The 20,945-nt window shown below is 40.5% G+C and overlaps 1 protein-coding gene across 1 annotated transcript in view; it reads right to left on the bottom strand.

Annotated features, from left to right (window-relative positions):
• The window catches only part of LOC136261513 (uncharacterized), a 36,265-nt gene extending 15,601 nt beyond the window's left edge, over positions 1-20,664 (bottom strand). Inside the window, exons 1-3 of the mRNA XM_066055522.1 lie at positions 20,483-20,664; positions 4,563-4,863; positions 134-362 (exon numbers count right to left, since the gene is read on the bottom strand). Coding sequence (XP_065911594.1) covers positions 134-362; positions 4,563-4,863; positions 20,483-20,602 — 650 coding nt within the window. The 5' untranslated portion in view covers positions 20,603-20,664. The remainder of the gene's footprint in view (positions 1-133; positions 363-4,562; positions 4,864-20,482) is intronic.
• Between the last annotated feature and the right edge of the window lie 281 nt (positions 20,665-20,945).

Below are 20,945 nucleotides of genomic sequence, written 5' to 3'. Positions count from 1 at the left end.
GTTAAAAGTTTATAAAAGTTGCTTAAAATGATGAAGGGCAGTTTGAAATACAGTGGATGTGAAAGGAACGGTATTCCACGATGAAAATTTGCTGACAAAAATGAAAGACTGACGAGTTGGGATATATGCTTACCCTCTCTGAGCATCTAAAACTGATAAAGTTAGAGTGCCTTGTTTGGTTGTGCCACTTTTCTTCATTTGTGGTTGGTATTTGATCTTATGGATATCCAATATATTTAATGAAAAGTTTGTTTCCATTTTTCCATTAGCAGTAAAGACCTTAATTTTTTTATCACATACTTTCAAGAGGTAACTGCTACTTCCCCTGTTTATGGTACCACCCATCATCACTCTGAACTCATCTGTATAAAAATTAATAATGTTAAACAACCGTGTAACCCTCAAACTCTCTATACAATCTCACAACCATTATATGGTGGTGACTGCACAACTATATATAAATATTCAATGTATGTATACAGGGGTAGATCCAGGATTATCAAAGAGGGGATCTCTGAGGTTGGTGAAGAGTAATCCCCCTAAAGTTCACGTATCAACTCAGCACATCCTACAGCTGTAGCATTCACATACATAAAATGTGCTCTACAGGTAAAGCATGGTGTGTGTATATAGCTAACTACAGTAGCTAGTGAATTAGTAGTACTGTTTGTGCAGAGCTTATTGCTATACTATGCTGCTGCAGAATTAGCTCACTATACATATGTAAGTCCTGGCATTGCTACAGTATTACAAATGACAGAGCTCTTGTTCATCACCAGTGGCATAGCCAGGAAAAAATATTTACCAAGGAAAAGTTTTTAAAAAGAGGGTCTGCTTCTGACTCAACTGATTCACAAACACTTACAAGCATGGGTGGTACAGGTTGACTCTCTGGTTGGATGGAAGAAACTGTTTCAGAAAACTCTGAGTATTTTTCTATATACATGTCATAAGTAATGCTCCAGCTTAATTAATGCTATACAGTATACCATGCTTCAATTATTATACTAGTTTAATTGCACTCAACACAAAAAAAACTGACTTACTGCGGATACAGTTTGAGTGGTCAGGCCATCCATGGACTGCAACGGAGGTCATTAGTCATGCACACCTTTCAGTTTTTATTGATCTGATGTGATGTTTAAGTCAGAGATTATCTCTTTAATGTGATGCTTAACTGTATGTGCTAAGCATGTCAAGCTAGGGAATCTGGGAGCATGCTCCCAAAGGAAATATATGCTTTGAAATGGCATGTGGAGGCTATTTTTTATTGTAACTGCTAATGTATGACATACATGATCAATTAACATAAACGAAAATGATTAATAGACCAATTGCAAGCAGTGTAATGAGATCAGTGGCTTAATCTGTACTGAATGCTCTATTAGAGTATATTACCATGACTGCTCTATTAAAGTATCTTGAGCTTTTTCATACAAATTCAAGAAGCTGAAAGTGATTCAGCCAATGTCACTGGGCTCTGGCCCTGCTTAGTACTACAGCCATAGATTCTATTATGTGTGATAGAGTAAGTCATCAATAGCTGGACAATCCTTTTCCCGGACACCTGTAGTTGCCAAATGGATAAACTGATCAGTCTAAAATTTGGAACGTATACAGTGAAACCTCCCTTATCCAGACCTCTATTATCCAGGCACCTCCATTGTCCAGACAGTCCAAATTGGTCATGTGACTTGTAGTTTATTGACCATTGTGAAGTTTGGTTTAGATGGAATCACAAGGAGGGAGCCCAAAGGTTGCTGTTTACCTATTTGGTGGCATGTTTATTCTACTAATAATAACTACCACTTGGTTGCTAGGTGATAATGCATTTTTACAGCCCAGGGGAGCGACCATGAATGCTCTGTAGTGACTTCCCCATTTGCCCACTAAACTGCAAAGCACTAGCTAACTAATAGTAATAACAACATTACTTGTATTTTACTGAGTACTTTAACATAATAGCATGTTATTCTTAGAGGGAAACAGTTACTGTGAACATTGTACTACAGACTGCTATTTGACCTAGGTATAGCCTGTTTTGTCTGCAGCAGTTCCTTACATTCCATTAACTAATATTTTCGAGCAGATAGGCCAACTGTGCTTTTACATTTAGTCCAAATCTCTGCATGTATGATGGTTTTGAGACATCTTTTATTGTTTAATGATTTAAAGGAAATACCTTACTTGTATTATGAACTCTTGGCTGAACCAATCAGTCTGGAATTTGGAAAGTATCAGGTTTTGGTTAAAGTACTTTGAATGCTCAGCCAGAACACAATTGGAGCAGCTAGGAATATAAAGCACATAATGTATGTCTGGAAAAACAACCAATAATTGAACTGGACAAAACGATCAATAATCTGGACAGTGGCCTGAATTTTGTAACAAAAGGTCTAATTTCCGTGAAACTCTAGGGTATGTAACATTGTTATGGTTGTATGTTGACAAAAGTCTGGAGTCTCAAATATTAATTGCTTGGAAGATACAGCACACTAAAATTAACATGTTTCATATACTATTTTTGGGCACTGCTATTCTTTGGAGTAATGCATTTTCATGATCTCCACAGCCACCTAATGAACATTGTAATGTCACTGAAATATTGCATGGAATATACTTGCACCCGAAGATCTGTATAGTGCATTTGTCTGCAGGAGCTATTTAAGTTCTGTTATCTAATATTTTCAAGCAGATTGTTCTACAGTGCATTAACACCTGTGTTTATTAAATTTCTGCATGGTGCGTTGCCTTATTGTTTAATGCATGCATCTTGTTCCTGCCTACAGAGCAACTTTTATCAATGGTGCAACATAAATCAAACTGTAACAGTGCTGCACATGCCCATGCTAGGTATTTACATCAACTAAGTATGTTGCTATATAAGATCCTGCAATTGTACCAAATTGAAAATACAGGTGATTTCCAGATTAACAGTAGGTGTGCATCTGCCATCTGGTACTCAGCTGAGACTATATATGGAGTCTTCCGTTTACATAACAGACTGAAGCTATAAGTCAGTAAGTAGACTTTATTAGTCCACTTCATTAAGCTAGGATTTTAGAGCTGTTGTTGGTAATTGCTTCATTACAAGTAATTGGTTGTTTGCTGACTGCATGGTCTGCCTTTTAAGTAAGCTATGCATCACACTAAATTTGGTATGATTTACTTTTAAGCAGTACTTTAAATCATTCCTAAATAAAGATGCATGCACTGAACTCTCCCACAAAATATTTAAATTAAAAATCCTGTCTTATTACCTGATCAAACTTCTCCACCCAATTTGTGACTGAATTTTGGAAATCAACCATAATGTTACATAAGAGGGTGCATGATGCTGTTTAGTGCAGGGTCCAGTTTTAAAAACAATTGTGATTAAAGAAATTGAGAATTGATTAAAATCATTAGCAAGTAGATTTATACCAAGAGTTACTTAATCATTGAATATATATTTTATGTTAAATGTGCCCGTATGGGTGATTTTCCAACATTTAATGTAGGGAAGCTATCACACATGAATTGAGCTGGCAACTAGGGACCCGTTGATTTCGCCAGCAAAATATTTGGCATAATGGTTGGGTAAAAGCAATGAGCAAAATGCTGGCATAATAGGTGCAATTTTTGTGAAGTGGACATAAAAATTTCACAAAAGATCGAGATACCCTAATAGAACAGTCAGACACGCTAAAATATCGACAATGCATAGCTAATTGTTACAGAAACAACAAGTGACAATCGAGATACCCTAATAAAACAGTCACACATGTTAAGCAATATTAGCTGGCTTCTTGCTTTACATGTTAGAAGTAATTTCTGATCGAGATACTCTAATAGAACAGTCACTTTAAGGCGAAACTGTAGCTTTGCACTTGGAAATATTCAATTAACAAAGATCAGTGCTGAGCAAAATTTATAATTCTTGAGCAAAATATGGAGCATAATAGGTGAAAAATAAAAGAATTGCTGGAAAGAAAAATAGGTAGAAAAAAAAGCAAAATAGACTGGTCCCTACTGGCAACAAAGCACAACAGGACACAAAGGAGGACAAAGTTAAGTCCATGATGTGTACATTGTATGTGCCATGGTATCCAAGAGACACCTTTTGGGCTGAAACAACATCTAACAGTGAAAAAAATCAAGCCTGTAGTTTTAGCTATTATTGAGGTACTCTGATCAGAAAGCATCAAGTCAGTAAGAAATCGAGATATATATATTTTTTAAATTTAAAAAATTTGTATCAACCTATTGGAAGCCTTTTGGGTCACACTGAAGACACTTTTGGGCTTGATTATACCTAACCAATACTACCAAGGTACCATGGAGGTATTGTGAGGCTGGTTTCAAATATATAATATTATACAAATATTTGTTCTTCTTAAAACTTCATTTCGTTGGCATTTACAATATTTATTTTAGCCCTAAAATTTTGCCTTTAAATTGCATCAACACCAGCCCAAGGATTATATATATATATGGTTTCATATAACACGTAAATATACATAGTACATGTGTGTTTATACACATGCTTTCTTATAATTATAACCACATGTAATCATACTCACATACTACTCCTGGTACTGGTGATCCAAACACTTCGTTGTTTATTGTATCAACCCAAGCAGATGCCTCCTGTGAGGTGTCGACCCCAATTAAGTACTGTTTCATTCTAGTCACTATTTTAATTGCATGCCTTCCGTTTTGTTCAGAAGACGCCATAACTCTGAACACATCATCCAAAGGAATGAACTCTGAAACTTTACCACAATGGCGGCCTTTAATGTGTTGTGATATCTCATACAGTACCAACTGCCTTGGATAGAAATTGCTCTCTCGATACAGCTCACACCAATACTTGTGGATAGCCTGTGTTTGATAGAAACATAACCACATATAATTTATGAAACTATAGAATACATATGTACATAGACTGTATTTGCAGTGGAACCTCTGTTATCCAGACCTCTATTATATATCTGGGCACCTCTGTGCATGGACAGCCCAAATTAGTTACATGACTTGCAATCACAAGGAGGGGACCTAAAGCTTACTGTTTACCTGTTAGGTGACTGTTTGCTATATTAATAATAACTACCACTTCTAGCATTTTGCAACCAATGGAGTAACCATGAATCCTCTGCAGTGACTTCTGCCTCTACCTACTGATAAAAACATTGCTTGTATTTACTGTATCACTTACTGAGCATATTAGCATGCATTACTTAGTTACATACACCTGTGATATATGGACAGCAGACTGCCCAGATCAAAATGTTTCACTGAATAGCAATATTCAATCACAAGGCAGTTTATCTGTGACTGAACATTTTGTCAAAAAACTAGAATCTAGTTTAAATCTTCAGCTGTCGACCAATGGCTGCAAAGTGACACTGAGTAGTATACTCATCAGTGGCAGATCTAGAAATTCTCAGAAGGGGTTTCAGGTTTTTACATCTGGGATACTCTCACATGGGCATTAGTGGAAGTCACTCAACAGGTGCGTGGACTCAGCATGCTCCAACTAGAGGGGGTCTGGGGGCATACCCCAACAGGAAAATTTTGAAAAATTGGCCTTCTGAGATTGACTTTGGTAGCACTTTTTGAATGAATAAACACTAGAAATTATGAATTACTGTATGGTGTTATTTTATTATCCATCTCTAGCAACAGCAATTCTAATCAGAGAGAAAAGCAAACTAACCAAATGCCCCAGGAATTTGACATTTTAGTCTTATTTGGTGCTGAACTTGTTAAATAAACATTGTAAGTGATCACACGTTGAAGGAAAGTTCACTATTTAATACCAATCTCTATATAGAAGTGGTAGCTTTGTATTGGCATGATATGCAATACGGGGGCACAACATAAAATTAATTTAGCAGTATGATTTCATGCAAACCAGAAAACTCCTACACTTTGGAATGACTGAGTTTATAGACATAGGCTCTCCTAGCCCTACCAAAAAAAATTAAGTTTGAAGAATTTTTCAAAATAATTATATTATATACTAGAGTATTCAAAAAACAGGGGTTCCACTCTGGAACATGATAATTGCCAGTAGCTTCAGTCTAGCTAGCTATAGCTACCTCAGTAGTAGCATAAATCCTTACCGGCAGGATCTATGGTAGTAGCTAGCTTGCTAGTAAATATTTGATGACACACTCTCCAGCAATGTCTCCAGCAATGTTTCACTGTTAAATCTTACCTTTATATTAAAGCTTTTAGCAAATGCTTCATGCATTAGCAATAATCAGCTTAAAACCATTAAAATGGTAATTATTTTTAGAGGCACTTATTGTGTATGAAAAACTTGCTTTCTGACCCAAGATAGGGGTGATGCTAGAATGCCATCAAATGATTAATTAGGTCATTAGTTATTATTATAGCAAATGTAAATTGCACACTTGGATGCTGGTCTACAAATTACGTACAAGTAGTTTCACTTTCACCCACCTGTGCCTGCTCCATAAACTGATTTGGGGCACGTGTCTTATTTTCAGAGGTTGTTTCAGCTGAAACCATTGCAACCACCTGTATCCACCACTGCTCATACTGAACAAAAGAACTGAGTCTCTACTTATCTCACTTACCATCACTTTTCTTTAGTAAACAGCCACATAAAGCAAGATACCAGGGAGGGTGGATACCTATTCATTAGTTGACTGGGTGTATATAAAGTTGCCATATCATACTTTTTCCATTCATTTAACATCAACTGGTGCTTCATTTTACCTCTTGTAATATATCTGGAGCACAAATACTTTCACACTATGAAGCACTGTGTCATGACCTGTTTTTAGAAATACACTGATGGACAAGTGCAATTCACATCACTGAAACTAACGTAGTGGGCATTTTTTAATATGTGTAAGCCTTTTAGACTGTGTTTACAGGCCTGGTGCAAAAAGTGGCTAGTGTATACTTCTATATAGTCTGTGGTGTAAAAATCGCTGTTGTGATATTACTGTAGTTTAAGACTCAACATACAGATAAAGGCATTTTCACTACCCTCAAGGCCATCAGCATTGCTCTAAACACTATATATACAAACATTGTATCTCAACTATCAGAACTGTTTGCTACAAAGAATGCAGCACACTAGCACTTTGAAGATTCATGTTGGAGTCACTCTTTTATATCCAATTATTCCGTTGATACTAATAGCAGCACTTATCATAGAAATGGCATGGTATCACTTAGTTTGCTAACTACACAGCTACCCACCTCTCTTTAGTTCTATCTTATAGCTAAATGTAAAACTGAAGTAACCTCTATATGTTAAGATGAAACCAAACCTAAACCTGACCCTAAATTTACCTGTCACTCATAATGATGACTTGCACTGTCTGTATATGAAGGTAAGTTTATGGTAAGTTCAAGGTGAGCTAGGGTTGGCCTGGCTTTACTGGGATGGTCACTTTGCTAACTCCAACCCTAACTCACTTCGAATTTACACCTTCATACAACTAGTATGTTTGATAGTCAAGTAAAATGTACTGCTGGTAAAAATTAGCTGTTCTAGCTTGAAAAATCGGTGCTGGCTTTATATCCACATTGTTTTGGGAAACAGCTCAGGTTTTCACTACCAGAGAAGTAGCTATGCCATGAAATGCCAGTATGACTTTGCCATATGAACAATTAAATAGCCCCCATACTGATGAAATCATTTCATGGAATAGCTACATGGATTCCATATAATTATAGGCCATACACACCAGAATTTCATGGCACTTTTATGGCATGTACTGTAAAGATTCCATGTGTGCAGTGCCCATGAAAAGTTAAAATTCACGAAAAACACCATGGGAATTTTCTTATCGTATGCTGTCACGATATATCTTTGTACTGTAGCTAGCTAGCTATCAAAAAGGGGGTTGAATGCACAAACTGACTAACCGATTACAATTGTGAATGCTAAAACATTCGTACAGCTACACAGTGCATACATACTACAAACTAATGAAACAACAATGAATTAATCCCTCTCCATACCACAACTCAAGGCCATCAAACCTGCTACATGAGACCCTTATCAAGAATAGACTGTCATTTACACTCCTTCCCATCAGCAATTAAGTTATGGAACAACTTACCCTCTGATGCAGCAGGAACAACACTAGAGATTTAAACAGTTGATAAACTTCATATAATTTATTTAACTAGTTTGTAGCTTCTATTGTGCAAAATTGTAATTTTCCTGTGCCTCATACTCCCTAGTGGAGGATCTGCACAGTAATAAATACAATACAATACAAATAGTGTCTTCTTCCGTGGCAAGGCCATGCAATTGCAACTAGCTAGTTTCCAACCGGTCCAGTCTGTTCGGTTTCAGGTGAATGCATAAAAAACCCGTTAGGTACAGTATGCTACCATTTAACCTGTATCTAGCAACGCGCTAACAATTCTTAATCACGTGACACCTCTAAAGATAGATACAAAGGTGTAATTCGATACGATGACGAGAACTAAAGAAATACAATTGATACGAATCAATGTGTGTGTATATAAAGAGTTCAGTTCATCACACACCTCCCTCTTTAGTCCTCTAGCTGTTCTTCCAAATCGTTGAACAGGCTTGACAACTCGCCCACTACGAGTAGTTATTGTGGGGTGAGGTCCACTAGACTAGTGATGGACCAGAACTGAAGGAAGTCTATCTGGTTCAGAATCAATGTTTCCTGCCCGCGGCTGCTCTTCAGCAAACTCATAGGTAAACAAGGGAGGTGACCAGTCCTGTTCTACCACTGGATTCTGTGTATCCTTCATCAGCAGGGGGCGCACTCTATTAATGTGAACTTTGTGTTCAGCAGTACCCATTCTCAATACTACAGTTGAAGGTCCCTTCATTCTATTACTGTCCATTGTGGATCTAGCTTTCCAGCCAATTCACTGTTCAGGAGAACTTGCTGTCCTGGGGAAAGTTTAACGTGCATGTCACTACTCTTGTAGGAGTATTACTGCTCTTCTACTGATCTAACACTGTTAGCATCCACTATCTCCTTCAACTCCAAGAGTTTTCTCTTCAGGTTTTCAACATAGTCTGATTGATCAACCAGCACTGTATATTGCAAGTTAGGTAGTCACTGCGACAGTGGATTAGAGCCAAAGAGAATCTCATAAGGGGACAATCCAGTGGTGGTATGTTTGGTGGTTCTGTACATGAACTGTAGGAGCTGTAAGTGATCCTCCCATTCACTATCCTTCTCCACGTGAGTCCTAAGCAGTGTCAGCAGGAACAGTTCATCCTTTCAACCAGGCCATCACCCATAGGATGGTATGGAGTTGTATGAGATTTCTTGACCCCAAAGGCCTTGCAGAGATCAGCTAAGATTCTGCTCTCAAAATTGCGGTCCTGATCAGAATGCAATTTCTTGGGAAGCCCAACTAAGGTAAACACTTTATCTCTCAAAATTCGTACAATCCTTTCAGCTGTCTGGTCTGGCATCATCATGGCAAATGGCCACTTCGAAAAATAATCTTGAGCCACTAACAAGTATCGATTTCCATTAGTGGAGATGAGAACCTTAAGTACATCCACTGCCACCATCTCCCAAGGCCTGGTGGCTATGACCGGTTAAAGAAGGGTAGGCTTGGGAGCTGGGGCTTTACAAAGCTGACACTTCACACAAAACTTACAGTGATCTACTGGTCTCCTCCCCATTCCAATCCAGTAAGCCATACTAGACAGTTTGGACATTGTGCGGTCTACTCCCTGATGTCCTGAATCATCATGAGCTAGCTTGAGAAAGGGCTTCTGGAGAGAGTGGGGCACCACAATCAACAACTGGCTATCTGTCATAGTGGGAGACTTGATCTTGCGACACAAATAGACTGGTGTAAGGTCAACTGTGACCAGAGCTGTCTGTATTGCTTAAGTGGGAACTTGAGCCACTCTCTGCTACTAGGTGGGGAAGTCTCTTGTTGTAAGAGTTCGACCACTACTGAGAGTATAGGATCTGCTCTTTGGGCTTGCGCTAGTTGTGCTGCTGCTAACGGAGGAGAAAATGCAACCAAGGTAACCAGTCGCCTGGACAGGGCATCCACATGTTGGTTTGTACTACCAAGATGATGGACAATGTGAAAATCATATGCACAAAGCTCTAAGGACCACCTTTCCAGACGTTGTGATCGAGCCCTGCTAGACCTTGATGACTCCAAGTCACTCCAATGGTTTGTGATCAGTTTGGATAACAAATGGTGCACCAATTAGGTAATGCCTAAACTTCCTAGTGGCCCATACTATTGCCAGACACTCTTTTTCAATAGTGGCAAAATTCTTCTCTGCTTTGATCAGAGCTCTGCTGGCATACTCAATAACAGTGCCATCAGTTGTTGACAGGACAGCCCCAAGTCCCACATCTGAAGCATCTGTGGCTGATGTGAATGTGTCACCCTGCTTAGGATAAGCAATTACTGGATGAGAGGAAAGTGATTGTTTGAGAGCTTTCACTGCTTGAAGGTTCTTAGTTTACTAATTTGTTAAGATGCCTTACTGTAGATATACTGATAGTAAAGTGTCAGTAGACTTAAGTATATGGAACATAATTATTTTACTAAGTTTTAAACTCTCAGTAAAACATCAGTGAATGCAGGTTTACTGAAAAACTACTATAACAACAAACAATTAACTGTTCCATGTACTGGGGATATACCACTGTAGTAAACTAAGATACTTCAAGCAGTGTTTAAAGGTCTTCTCATGTTTCTCTTCCCACTTGAAAACTATCTTGTTTCCAGTCAGGTCAGTAAGTGGCACAGCAATGTCAGCAAATCTGGGAATGAAACAGCAATAGAAATTGGCTAGACCGAGGAATGATCTAACATCTTTCGAGCACTTGGGAGAAGGCCACTCCTGAATTGCCTTGGTTTTCTCTGCAATTGGGCTTATACCAACATCTGAGTATTCAAAACCAAGGTGTGACACACTACTCCTTCCAAAGAAACATTTGGAGCCATGGAGGGTGAATCCAGCTGTTGTAAGCTTGCCAAGAACTCGAGACAGATCAGTGGTGTGGGATGACATATCATCTGAAAAAATAATGCAGTCATCTACATAAATATCTATACAGTTCTTACAGTCTCTCAACACTTCATTTAGTCCTCTCTGACATGTTTGTTTTGCTCCTGTCAGGCCATAAGACATGACAGTGAACTCCCACAATCTATACCCAGGGCCAGGGATAAATGCCGTCTTGCCGTCTTCTCAATAGAGTCCTTGTACATGGGAAACCGCCAATACACACTCTTCAGATCTATCTTAGAAAATACCTTTTTATTGGCCAGTTTCTGCTGCGGTCCATCTGCTCTTGGCACTGGGTATGAATCCTTTCTTGTAACCTTGTTCAACTTGACAAAATCAACACAAATTCGTATCTCACCATTCACCTTTGGCACATGCACTGCAGGGGCACACCAAAGGCTGTTACTTGGCCGAATTATTCCAGCATCTGCAATTTGTTGCAGCTGAGTGTGCACATGTTCCTTGAAATGAAATGGAATGGGGCAGGCAGGTACTTTAACAGGGAGAGCATCATCTGTTTCAATTACATGTTCAGCCACACTGGTGTGTCCAGGTTTCCTCCTGAAGATGGCTTTGTGTTCCAGCAGTACAGACTCAAGTGAGGGACAATAGTCTGTGGACATGTCAGGATCAGCTTCCAACATGTTGGTCTTGGAGGGAATATCCTGTGGGAGGTCACTGTCAATCACCAACATGCAGGAATTCGTGGAACTGAGCATGAGCTTTCCATGCACGGGCTTTAGGATTCTTTGTGGACTACCTCTCGTCCCTGTCATTTTGGGTTGCGACTTCCTTACAAAACATGAAGTGATTGTAAACTTTGCTCACTGTACCTTTAGTTCTTCACAACAACAAATGGATGATCAGTTTGAATGTTGCCAATGCTCACCTTTATCACAAAGGTTCCAAGTGGGGCAAGATTACACCATCAGCATTTATTAATTTCATTGATGTCAAAGGCTCCACATCCTTCAAGGGCACGTTTTTTTCTTGCAGATCACAGAATATGATGCTCCAGAATCTAATAGCGCATCGAGGTTTTGGTTGCACTCCCAGCTGTATAGGCTGCATTGGATCTAAATAAATCTGATAGTGCTGGGACAATCTCTTGGGGTCGAGCATTCAGTTTTCACCGGGAGCGTCTCCTGCTCGACGCTTGGAAGTGCTCCCTCAACCATTTCCCTATTGCCAACAGTTTCGTGCCAAGTGTCCTCTGGCTCCACAAAGAAAATGGTCTATGTCTTGGTTTCAATCTCTGGCAAGGTGACCGGGTCAACCACAGGTAAAGCATCATTGCTGGGTGGCAGTACTTGAACGGTGATTCAAGGTGGCCAGCTGTTCTGTCACTTGTTGTAGTGTCTCTTCTAGCTTATTGCTAGGATTCACCAACACCAGGTTAGCCTGCTCTGTCACACTGGATCGACCATAATTAAGTAGTAATTCTTGGGTCTTAGTGATGGTCTGTTGGTAAGTCTCTTGCAATAGCAGGCTTGAATTGGAGCGAAACTCTGTCTGGGAGGGCATTAATTAGATGGAATTGCAGTTCACTGGCGCAAACATTGGTTGGGAGACCTGGTGAGGCTTTATCAACTAGTCTTACAATGCAATGTGCTAATTCGTCGATACTTCCCTCAACAAACTTCAGTTCCTCGCGAGCAAGGAGTCTCTCCTCTGCTGTGTCCGGGGATAAACGCGCCAAGAGTGCCGTCTTCAGGTGCTCATACGTGTTCGTCTCAGCGTCAGAAAGCGACTCAAACACTGCCCACGCCCATCCCTTCAACAACGTCGCTGTACTGAGCAACTTCTTCGCATCATTCCATTCGTTAGCAGCGGAACAGACTTCGAAACGTTTAAACCACGACTTGGCGTCTTCTCCATGGAATGGCTCGGGTAGAGCAATACCTAGGCCTGCCACGTCGTCCCGGGTTTCGGCACCAATGTTATCTAGCAACGTGCTAACAATTCTTAATCACGTGACACCTCTAAAGTAGATACAATGGTGTAACGTGAACTCAGTAAAGAAATACAATTGATCACAATAAGACTGATACAAATCAATGTGTGTGTGTATATAAAGAGTTCAGTTCATCACAAACCTACTCGCGCTTCTTCCTAATCCTAAAATTGCTTTTCCTAATCCTAAGGGCACTGTTCCTAATCCTAAGGGCAATCTTAGGGTGGTTTCTAACCCTAGGGGTGCTGTTACTAATCCTAGGAACTTCGCTAGGAACACAGAGCGAGAGTAAGAGTAAAATTACATGAAAGTACGATAAAAAACGAAATGGTAACATACTATATAATGGCTAGTAATTCACAATAGAGCAGCTCATGTATTTTCAATCACCATGAGTTTTCGGACACGATATTTCCTAGAAGAGCAATGAGAGCCGAGGCACTATTATGAAGACCTATGGCTATAACCTCCATGTATAAAATTTGAAAGGATTTGGTTATATCATGTGGCTGCAGTGACCTTCGAAAGCCACTGTCCAAAACAATGGATGCTCGGACAAAGTAACGTTCGTTCGGATTCCTCCATCTCTACCCATCCCACGCAACTTATATGCTATTGTGTGGTAGTGATTGGTAGAGCTATCCTTGAGCTATCCCGTGATATAAGTAGATTAGATTGTTATCAGCTACAGTTTCAGCTATCACCTTTTTCCCAGACGTGGTAACTTGCTAGCTAAGAAACATTTGAAAACAGCTATTTAGTCATCTGTGCAGAGTGAGTTTTTATCAATTCAAGATGGAAATAGTAGCTACCTCATACAATACATTAGGTCTAGAATAGCTATACATAAAATTGCTCAAACTTAATAATTTTATATATTTGAACTTACTTGAGACAAGGGAGGTAAGAAATAAACCACAACAATGCACAGGAGGTTGCCACTGCGTTATCGCCTTAGTGACTGTTCTATTAGAGTATATTAGTTTAACACAGTTTTTAAAGTTTTCGCACTAATGCACCCTTAGATAGTATGGATATGCATAAATTATACTATGGATGCAGTTTATGAAGTTTAATTAATATAGCTTTTGACATACTCTAATAGAACAGTCACTAAGGCGATAAAGCAGTAGCTATTCTAGACCTAATGTATTGTAGCTATATGAGGTAGCTACTATTTCCATCTTGAATTGATAAAAATCACTCTACACAGGTGCCTAAATAGCTGCTTTCAAATGTTTCGTAGCTAGTACTATACTTAAACTCAAAAATGCCAAAATAATTGCAATAAGATGTTATAATTGCAATTTTGTGTCCGACGATTCGTCAAGTTACCACATCTGGGAAGTTACCACATCTGGGAAAAAGGCGATAGCTGCAACTGTAGCTGATAACAGTCTAATCTGCTTATATCACGGGATAGCTCAAGGATATATAGCTCTACCAATCACTACCACACAATACCATATAAGTTGCATGGGAAGGGTAGAAATGGAGGAGTCTGAATGAGCGGTACTTTGTCTGAGCATCCATTTTTTTGGACAGTGGCTTTTGAAGGTCACTGCAGCCACACGATCAGGGACTAAAAAAAGGAGCTAGATGTGGCCAAAAAGCTAGTTGTAAATGACCTTTGGCTAGTTGTATGGTGATTTGGCTAGTTGTAAAGTCAGACTAAATAGCAAGCTGCACTACAGAAAAGAATAAAGTCAAAAATTACATACATGTGCTATGCATGTTTACAGGGATTTAAAAGTACCTCAAGGCCCAGTCTTGAGATTTCCATTTTCAAAAACTTCCCACTTGTGATCCACTAAAATTGCAACTTGTGGTCATTTTCCCAGTCCACTATTGATATGAAATAATTGCCTTAAAATCATATAAAACAGTAGTTTGATCTAAAGAATTGGTTTGCACATCACTGTAAGTTTGTTCGCTATTTCCTAGTGCCAGGTCTCAGTCACTTATCTCAAATTGCTTCCAGATTCGATCTTAGATTATGATTATGATGTGATTTGGGTTGAGGCTTAGAAGCCTGTACACCCATTCAATTACATACATAAATTAGATCTTGCCACAATTATGTTTCAACTATAGGTAAATATGCTCCCACACTCTCCTGAAATCCCTTCAATCATTCCCTTCACTGACATTTTGCTACACAACAATCGTGACAATATACGGAACACAAAATACAAAAATATGTAATTCAAACACAAGGAAAATTTTGTTAATAATTTTTATTTAAAAATTTTTTTTTTTTTTTTTCCGGGCTGGATGGACTGCCCTTGCCTACCACCCCCAACACAAAGAAAGCACGTGCTGGACAACTGAATTAAAAGGAGCAGATTGCTGAAAGTTTAAAAGTCCCTGTGCTCATCAATGCGGCCGGCATCTCAGGAGAGGCATCAGAGGAGCGATGCGAGATGGACCTACTTCCACGTATGCACATTATAGCTGACCGAAGTAGAGAAAAAGACAATGTGCATCGGATATGTAGTAAATTCGCTAAGATGGCGGTTGTAGTGTCTCAAAGTGCTCTCTCTCCCGACCGTTCTATTGACGTTATTTGTGGTTCCTTACCGGCCAAACTGTTCCCTGATAAGCTCAAGGATGGTTTCAGTCGTTGTATTTCGTTTACTGCCGGGAATGGGTCGTTTATGACTCCTTGTGAGTTTGAGCGTCGCGCTGGTCGCTCTTCATCCAAGAACTGGAAGAGAACAATTCGTTACGCAGGGAAACCCATTGGTGACTTCCTTCAGTGTGTTGTGAATCAGAATGGCAAAAAGGAAGTTAGTTTTGTCACCTCCAGCCCGCCATTGTTTAGTACGCTCAGGCTCGACAGTCGCTGACACAGCAAGTCTTACTTTGTCGGTATCTACGTGTTCTTGTTATTGTTATTGTTATTATCTACTTTACCAGTTAGTTCTTCAGCTGGTCGTGGCCCAATTGTTACTTCAGCAATTCCTGATAAAGTCATGTCCACTTCAACAAGTTCTGTTAAAGTTGTGTCCTCTCCAGCAAGTCCTGATAAATGTGTTCCTATTCCAGCAAGTCTTAAAGGTGTGTCTTTTCCAGCAAGTCAGTCCTGATAATCCTGTTACTTTTCCAGCAAGTCTTAAAGCTGTGTCCTCTTCAACAAGTCCTGTTAATGTTATCACTATTCCAGTAAGTCCTGTTAAAGTTGTGTCCTCTCCAACAAATCCTGATAAAGTTGTTCCTTCCCCAGCAAGTCCTGATGAAGTCTTGTCCTCTTCAGCAAGCCCTGATAAAGTTGTTATTCCAGTAAATGTTGTGTCCTCTATGGCAAGTCCTGATAAAGGTGTTACTATTCCAGCAAGTCCTGATAAAGCAGTATCCTCTCCAGCAAGTCCTGATAAAGTTGTTCTTTCTCCAGCAAGTTCTGATGTAGTTTTGTCCTCTTCAGCAAGCCCTGATAAAGTTGTTACTATTCCAGCAAGTCCTGATAAAGTTGTGCCCTCTCCAGCAAGTTCAGACAGTAGTGATTTGTCTCACACTATGATGCAGTCATCTTTGCAGCCCTCACCAATGATGGCGGATATCCCAGCCAGTGCTTCCTCGGCTGATCACTTTTCTTCACTTCTATCTTGTCCTATTTGTAATAAATCCTGTTCCTCCTGTTCTCTTTTATGGCAACACATCAACTCGGTTCACATATCTAGGTATGTTTTTCCATCTGCGACTTTCTTTGCTTGCTGTAGCCGTCTTATTTGCACTGTTCCCTCCTGCCGTTGGGCTACTCATGAACGTTTTTGTAAAACAGGCTGCAGACGTTTACTTAAGCCTGGTCAGCGCTGTAATGCTCCATTAGTTTCTGCTTCTGATCTTCCTTTCTTAATTTGTGATCAGTCTGAAAGTCAGTCTCCCACTTCTCCTTCACCATCTTCCTTAGCTTTCTCCACCAGTATTCCTTCTGATCCTTTAGAGTTAGCCCTTCTGTCAGCTTCTGCATGTTCTTTTGTTGGCCCTCTTTATCTTGAGTCTGAGGCTCTTTCTGTAGTGATGAATAATGTTATGACCTGTCCTGTCTCAACTGTTGTTCACATTCCCCGCAGTGTTCGTCCTTTGCTAGCTAGAGTCTTGTCTACCGAGTTTCGAAATGCAATTTCTTCAGTCTGGGGCTTTATGCGTCTTTTTCTGTTTGCTAAACTGGCATTACGTATGCCTCCACTTCGTCAGCGCCGCCGTCGTTTTATTTTAGCTTCTGTTTTGCTAGACCGCCTTCATCTCTGGTCTCAGCCCGATGGTTTGTATAATCCTTGGAAAGCTCTACAAGATGATTTACATGTCTCTCGCTCCAGTCACTGTATTCAGTCTTCAAAACACAATATTTCTAGAGCTTGTTCAGGGCTCGGGAAGGTAGGTACAGTAATGCTGTACAGTCTCTTACTTCTACTGGTGTGGCTGATAAGAATGATGATTTGGCATTTCAAGAGTTGCTTCAGCGACATCCTGTCTCTGATCCACCTTCTTGTTCGGCCCCCAAGACTGCTTCTTTAGTTGTAGATGAATCTGCTGTATTAATATGTTTGAAGGGTTTTCCTCGTGGTACCAGTCCTGGTGCCTCTGGTTTACGGGCACAACACCTTCTTGATGCAGTCAGTGGCCACACTGCACCTTCTGCTGAACTTTGCCTTACCACCCTCACTTGTCTGATGAACTTTTTGCTTTCTGGAAAAGCTTCTCCATTGCTTGCCCCTTGGTTGTATGGTGCCCCTTTAACAGCTCTTCTGAAAAAGAACGGGGGTGTTCGCCCTATTGCAGTTGGTGAAATTCTCCGTCGCCTTGCCAGTCGTCTGTGCTGTCAGTTTGCTCGTCCCTTTCTCTCTGACTTTTTCCTACCTTATGGTCAAGTGGGTGTTGGTATCCCAGGTGGTCTTGAGGCAGCTATCCATGCTGTCCGTCATTCTCTTTCCCAATTTGGCAATGATGAATCTCTAGCTCTACTCAAAATAGACATGAAGAATGCATTTAATGAATGTAATCGCTCAGCTTTTCTTGATGGTGTGTGTAAAGAGTTTCCAGAGATTTCCCCCTGGGTGTATTGGTGCTACAGTCAACCTGCTGAGCTGAGGTTTGGCCACAGGCGTATTCTTGCTTCCACAGTTGTCCAACAGGGAGATCCTCTTGGTCCCTTACTTTTTTCTTTGGTGTTGGTGCAATTTCTTCGTTCCATCTCTTTTAGTGAAACATGTCTTCTTAACCTGTGGTATTTAGATGATGGCACATTTATAGGTACTAGATCTTGTCTTCACGCATTACTTTCACATTTTACTGAGTCGGGTCCCAGTTTTGGTCTTTACATCAATCTATCCAAGTGTGAACTATACTGGCCTTCTGGTGACAGTTCTTTTCCTAACTTTCATCCTGCCATCAAGCGTATCAACCCCAAGAACAGTGGTTTGGAGCTTCTTGGATCTCCTATTTGGGGACCTCCACAGTTTTACGATGCCTTTTTATCTGTTCAATTTGATAAAATAGTTGCAATTCAGGATAAATTGGTTGACCTCGAGGACCCTCAAGTAGAGTTGCATCTGCTTAGGAGCTGTCTTAGCGTTTGCAAGGTCACTCACCTTTTACGTTGTGTGCCATCTTCCTCTTTGGGTTCCTTTCCCTCACATTTTGACCTTAGGTTGCGAGAATGCCTTAGTAGAATCTTGTGTTGTGGAATTTCTGATAGTAGTTGGACACAAGCCACCTTGCCATTTAGGTTAGGAGGCTTGGGCCTACGTGAATCTGAGCGTTCTGCTGCTCCTGCATTTGTGGGGTCCTGTAATTCTTCCCGTATTTTAGTGTCGCGTTTAGTGGAAACTTGATGTTTTTATGCCATTTCCCGGGGAGGATTGTTCCCTCGCTTTCTTCGAAGGTATGTCTGTTTCTGTGTTGCAAAACTCTCAAACTGACCTTCAAGCCATTTTAGATGATTCACTTTTTAAACAGCTTGTAAGCAGTTCCACCATTCGTGATCAAGCACGTCTGCGTGCTTTATCACATTCATCTGGCACCAGCAGTGGTTGGCTTAAAGCACTTCCACAGCCTGCTTTGGGTCTAGCTATTCCTCCTCACGATTTTACGATAGCTTTACGTTTGTGGCTTGGCATTCCTTTGTTCCCTTCTTTACCACTCTGTACTTGTCTATCTGTCATTGACCAGTTTGGTGATCATCTGCTGGGGTGCTCTCATGGTCCCTTGAGGATCCAGCGTCATAATGCTTTAGTGTCTGTTGTACACCATGCCTTGCTCCAAGATCACCCTGGTGTTCTTAGGGTAGGGAGCAAGGCATTCCATCTGATCGATCTCGTCCTGGCGACATATACCACCCTGACTTTCATCTTGGTCGTCCTGCCTATTTTGATCTCTCCGTCAGGAGTACCACTCAGTCTGCTGTCATATCTTCTGCTTCTTCTCAGGCTGGGGTGGCCGCTGCTGTTGGTGAGATAGCTAAGGACAACCAATACCAGGACATTGTGAATGATAATGGAGATTTTATCCCTCTTGTATGTGAGACCTTTGGTGTTTGGTCACCATATGCCCTATCAATTTTAGGATCCATAGCTGACAGAACAACTGTTAGAAACGGTTTACCTCGAAAGTTTGCTAGGCGCCAACTTCTCCAGCAACTGTCTGTGACTTTGTGGAGGTACAATGCAAAAATGATACTCCGCCAGTATTCGCTTACTGTTGAGGACGAATTTCCTGACTTTGACATTGGTTAAGTTAAGTACGTATAGGTAGTAATAAGTATATAGTTAGGTAATAAGTAGTAGTATGTTGTAGTTTTCAGTATGTACGTGTGTTATGAATAGTATCATGAATGTGAAAAAAATGTGCATCGGATAAAAGCCAGAGTCTGACTGTAACTAGTAGAGCCGCGGCGAGATAGATGGTCAGCCAAACGACGGTAGAAAACTATTGCCTCCCTTCCCATACCTCCAGTGGTTGCAAACACAAGGGGAGTGAAGGAGGCCTGCTCAACCTCTCTGACACGGTCACCATACTCACGTTTCTTCTGTGCCTCGTGACGTCGAGACAAAGAGGGGACACTGGTGTTGCAGTAGCTCGGTGCATTAGGATGAAACACCGTACCCTTACGTCAAAAAAGGCACTTTGCCGCTGCCCCCAGAATCCCCTAGCATGTATGTCTGCCCTAGCCTCATCCTGACGGTTGGCAGGATGAGGCTAATAATTACCCCCTTCCCCCCAGTCTCAGGTTTGGGCTAGTTGTAAAAAATAGTTTTTTAGCCACTGCACACGATATAACCAAATCCTTTCAAATTATATACATGGAGGTTATAGTCATAGGTCTTCATAATAGTGCCATAAATTATCCGCTCTCATTGCTCTTCTAGGAAGTATCGCGTCCGAAAACTCATGGTGTTCGAAAATACATGAGCTGCTCTAGCTACTTACTGATTATTAACTTGAAACCGATTACAATTATCTATGAATGTTAATGACATTTCGTGTACATACATTGTATATATACTACGCACTTGTCTGAAAAGTGTCTTCTTCCACAAATACACAGGGCCAAGTTTAACTGCACGACCAGTCGGTTTCAGTGGCAGAGTAGCGACCGATGTCGACCATATAGACTCTGGATGTTTTGCCATGTCAGTAGCTAGCTAGCCGGGAAATCCAAATTTCCATGATACACAGCTATACATATCAGAAAAGTCAGATCAGCCAACGCTCGAAATTCATCACGTCTCGGAATTTATAGCCAGTTATGTCATGCACTGCGCACGTGAGTCAAACTCGGACCGCTAATTAATTGATTGGATGATTTGAATCTTGCACCCTTTTTGCTCTCATGATCCAGGGGCGTAGCCAGGATTTTTTTGAAGGGGGTTCGGATTTAAAGTGGAATGTCTCAAGGGGAAAGCCTGAGTGCTCCCCTAGACCATGTCAGTTGGTCGAAAATGATGCATACACAAAATGTGCCCTTAGGCAGTA

This window comes from Dysidea avara, chromosome 7 (genome assembly GCF_963678975.1).
Source record: "Dysidea avara chromosome 7, odDysAvar1.4, whole genome shotgun sequence".
Lineage (NCBI taxonomy): Eukaryota > Metazoa > Porifera > Demospongiae > Dictyoceratida > Dysideidae > Dysidea > Dysidea avara.
Note: the sequence above shows the minus strand (reverse complement) of the source record. Positions and strands in the feature narration are given on the sequence as shown.